Here is a 2,914-nt window from a genome sequence, read left to right as displayed (position 1 = left end):
GGTGTCTGTCTTTGTAAACATGCAGTAATTTGGTGGTGGAATGTTGTTTGCAGGGTTCCGAGTTCAAAATATCTGTGTTGGATGATCTCAGCTCTGAAAGAAACAGCCAGTGGTCTTGAATTTATTCAGAGTTGCAGTGGATATTGAACGTGTGTTTGTGTGTGTGTGAGAGAGAGAGAAGCACACCCGTACACAGAGAGCAAAGGAAGCGGCAGCTATCTGCAGCACAGCATCTGTTAGAGCTGTTAAGTTAAGTGATGGCTATATCCTTGTTTGTAGGGGTCAGTGAGCCTCCAAAAGACAGGCGTTCCTCTGCAGACCATGGGGCAGGGCTTGATCCAGCCGGGACAACGGACTATATTCTGGCAAGTCCTGCAGGAGGAGAACGGCAACATGGATTGTCTGGGTAGGTGCTTGTGCGCGCACCGAACGTCAGCTCAAGGGGCTGCGTTCTTCCAATCAGGGAAGACACAAGTGCAAAAAAGCTGATGGAACTGCCAAAAGTGATCAAAACCAAAGACTTCAAAATATCCCCCTTCTTGTTCCTTCAGGGGTCAAGAACAGAAACTGGATCAAAATGGAAACCTCTTTGTGTGGAGGAAGCGGTCCAGAGGAGACATCCAGGACAGTGGCCCAGATAAACACAGAGAATGGGTCAATGGAGGATGACGTGCAGAAGGAAGGATGTGAGTCAAACAGCCGGTAGGGAGGAGAACCTCTAGAAACTCAGGATAAATCCAGCAAGCCTTCAGAAAACTTGGAGCTGTTTGTACAGATAGTCCTCAACTTATGATGGACCCTCCAAAAGATACCCTGCCACCCCCTGCCCCACCCCCTTGCCCCACCCCCCCCGCCCCACCCTCGCTCCACCCCCCCCATTCCCTGCCCCGCCTGCCCACAGGGCCACTCACTGCCTCCAGGGCCCGCCGCAGATTGCCCAGGCAGCCCAGCAGCGCTATGGTGGCCACGCCCTCTGCCCGCGCCCTGCAGCATCAACTGTGCATGATGGGGTGTGAGGGCAGAGTCTTGTCTACGCTGCCTGGCTGCCATGTCCTTGGCTGCGCTGCTCCGCGTGGGCCATGCTCAGGGGCGACTCTCCTCCAGAGGGGCTGCTGGTGAGGGGGTCGCGGGGGGAGGCGAGGCTGGGGCAACGGCAGGTGTGCCCACAGAGAGGGCTCCGAGTGCCGCCTCTGGCACCCGTGGCATAGGTTTGCCACCACTGACCTGGATGATTGAGGATCTCTTTAGATATTTAATGAAGAGAAGGACGAGGAGGGACATGATAGCAGTGTTCCAATATCTCAGGGGCTGCCCCAAAGAAGAAGGAGTCAGGCTATTCTCCAAAGCCCCTGAAGGCAGGACAAGAAGCAACGGATGGAAACTGATCAAGGAGAGAAGCAACCTAGAACTAAGGAGAAACTTCCTGACCGTTAGAACAATTAACCAGTGGAACAACCTGCCTCCAGAAGCGGTGAATGCTCCAACACTGGAGGTTTTTAAGAAGAGACTGGACAGCCACTTGTCCAAAATGGTATAGAGTTTCCTGCCTGAGCATGGGGTTGGACTAGATGACCTCCAAGGTCCCTTCCAACTTTACCATTATTATTATTATTATTATTATTATTATTATTATTATTATTATTATTATTATTCCTCTTTCTTCTTTCTTCAGGTGACCGGAGAAGTTGGATCAAGATGGAAAATTCTCAGCGGGGGAAGATCGTGCTGGAGGAAACACCGAGGACTTTAGCAGACAATTCCCAGTGGACCTTTCCTGCCTCCTCTAATATTCATGGGCTGAGGTGGGAATTCCAGCTGGATAAGACGTCAACAAAGGGGAAGAATGAATGGGGTGACCTCTCAGATGATCTTACAATGGCTGTGGAGAAGAACCACACCGTGCACAGTGAAGGGGGAAAGGTCTTGCTGTCCAAGCATGGACAAAAATGCGGCTATAAATCAGGATTTGTTGAGATGCACGGGAAATCCTGCACGTGTCCCTCTTTGGAGGAGAAGGTCCAGCAAACACGTTACTCGGATAAACATCAGAAGATCCGTTCGGCCGAGCAAGAAGCTGAAGCCTTAGAGGCGAGGAAAGAGATCCTGGGAGATGATTTGATGGGGTACCCGAAAAATCAACCGGACGAGGAACTTCTTGAGCACTTAGAGGATGGGACAGATGGTCATAACCGGAAGGCGGTAAAGAGAGATCAAGGCATGCAGACGGAAGGGAGGCGGTATCAGTGCGCCCAGTGTGGAAAATTCTTTCGACACAGACAAACCTTGACAAAACACCAGAAGATCCACACGGGCGAGAAGCTGCACGAATGCCTGGCCTGTGGGAAGGGCTTCACCTCGCGAGAACCTCTGCTGAGACATCAGCGGATCCACACGGGAGAGAAACCCTACGAATGTTCCCAGTGCGGGAAATGTTTTCGGCAGAGAGTCCACTTAATGTGCCATCAGAAAACCCACACGGGAGAAAAACCCTTCAAGTGTCCCGAATGTGGGAGAAATTTCTCTCGGAGGGATAAACTGATCAGGCATCAGCGCATCCACAGAGGCCAGCGGTCTTACGCCCACACCGAACACGGGAAGAGTTTTGATCCGAAGGCGGCCATGCTCAAACATCAGAGTCTGTTTGAAGGCCAGTGACAGACTTTCGGCTTCATACTTTTGCAGCCTACAGTAGTGGCCAAAATTGTGGAAACCTTTTGGGAAAAGTGTACAGTAGAAATGCCACCTTTGGTTAAGTTTCCACCATTTTTTCTTCTAATCTCTTTATAATTCTTGTGGAAAACGAAAGAACTCTTACGAATTCCAGAGGGGTTTAGCAGAGAGGTTTATTGCGCAGGTTCAGAGGCATATTAGAGATAGGCAATTCTGAACGAGGAGGGCGGGATTAGACTTCAGT

General features: G+C 50.8%; 1 protein-coding gene across 1 annotated transcript in view; it reads left to right on the top strand.

Moving 5' to 3' along the window:
- LOC107299523 (zinc finger protein 397-like) overlaps positions 1–2,671 on the top strand; it is a gene marked incomplete at its 5' end in the record, with an annotated part of 7,621 nt that extends 4,950 nt beyond the window's left edge. Inside the window, 3 exons of the mRNA XM_029286791.1 lie at positions 280–406; positions 552–686; positions 1,865–2,671. Of these exons, the coding sequence (XP_029142624.1) occupies positions 280–406; positions 552–686; positions 1,865–2,655 (1,053 nt within the window). The remainder of the gene's footprint in view (positions 1–279; positions 407–551; positions 687–1,864) is intronic.
- Positions 2,672–2,914: the final 243 nt, after the last annotated feature.

The sequence above is a fragment of the Protobothrops mucrosquamatus genome, unplaced genomic scaffold (assembly GCF_001527695.2).
Source record: "Protobothrops mucrosquamatus isolate PMUCROS unplaced genomic scaffold, P.Mucros_1.0 scaffold5058, whole genome shotgun sequence".
Taxonomy (NCBI): Eukaryota; Metazoa; Chordata; class Lepidosauria; order Squamata; family Viperidae; genus Protobothrops; species Protobothrops mucrosquamatus.
Note: the sequence above shows the minus strand (reverse complement) of the source record. Positions and strands in the feature narration are given on the sequence as shown.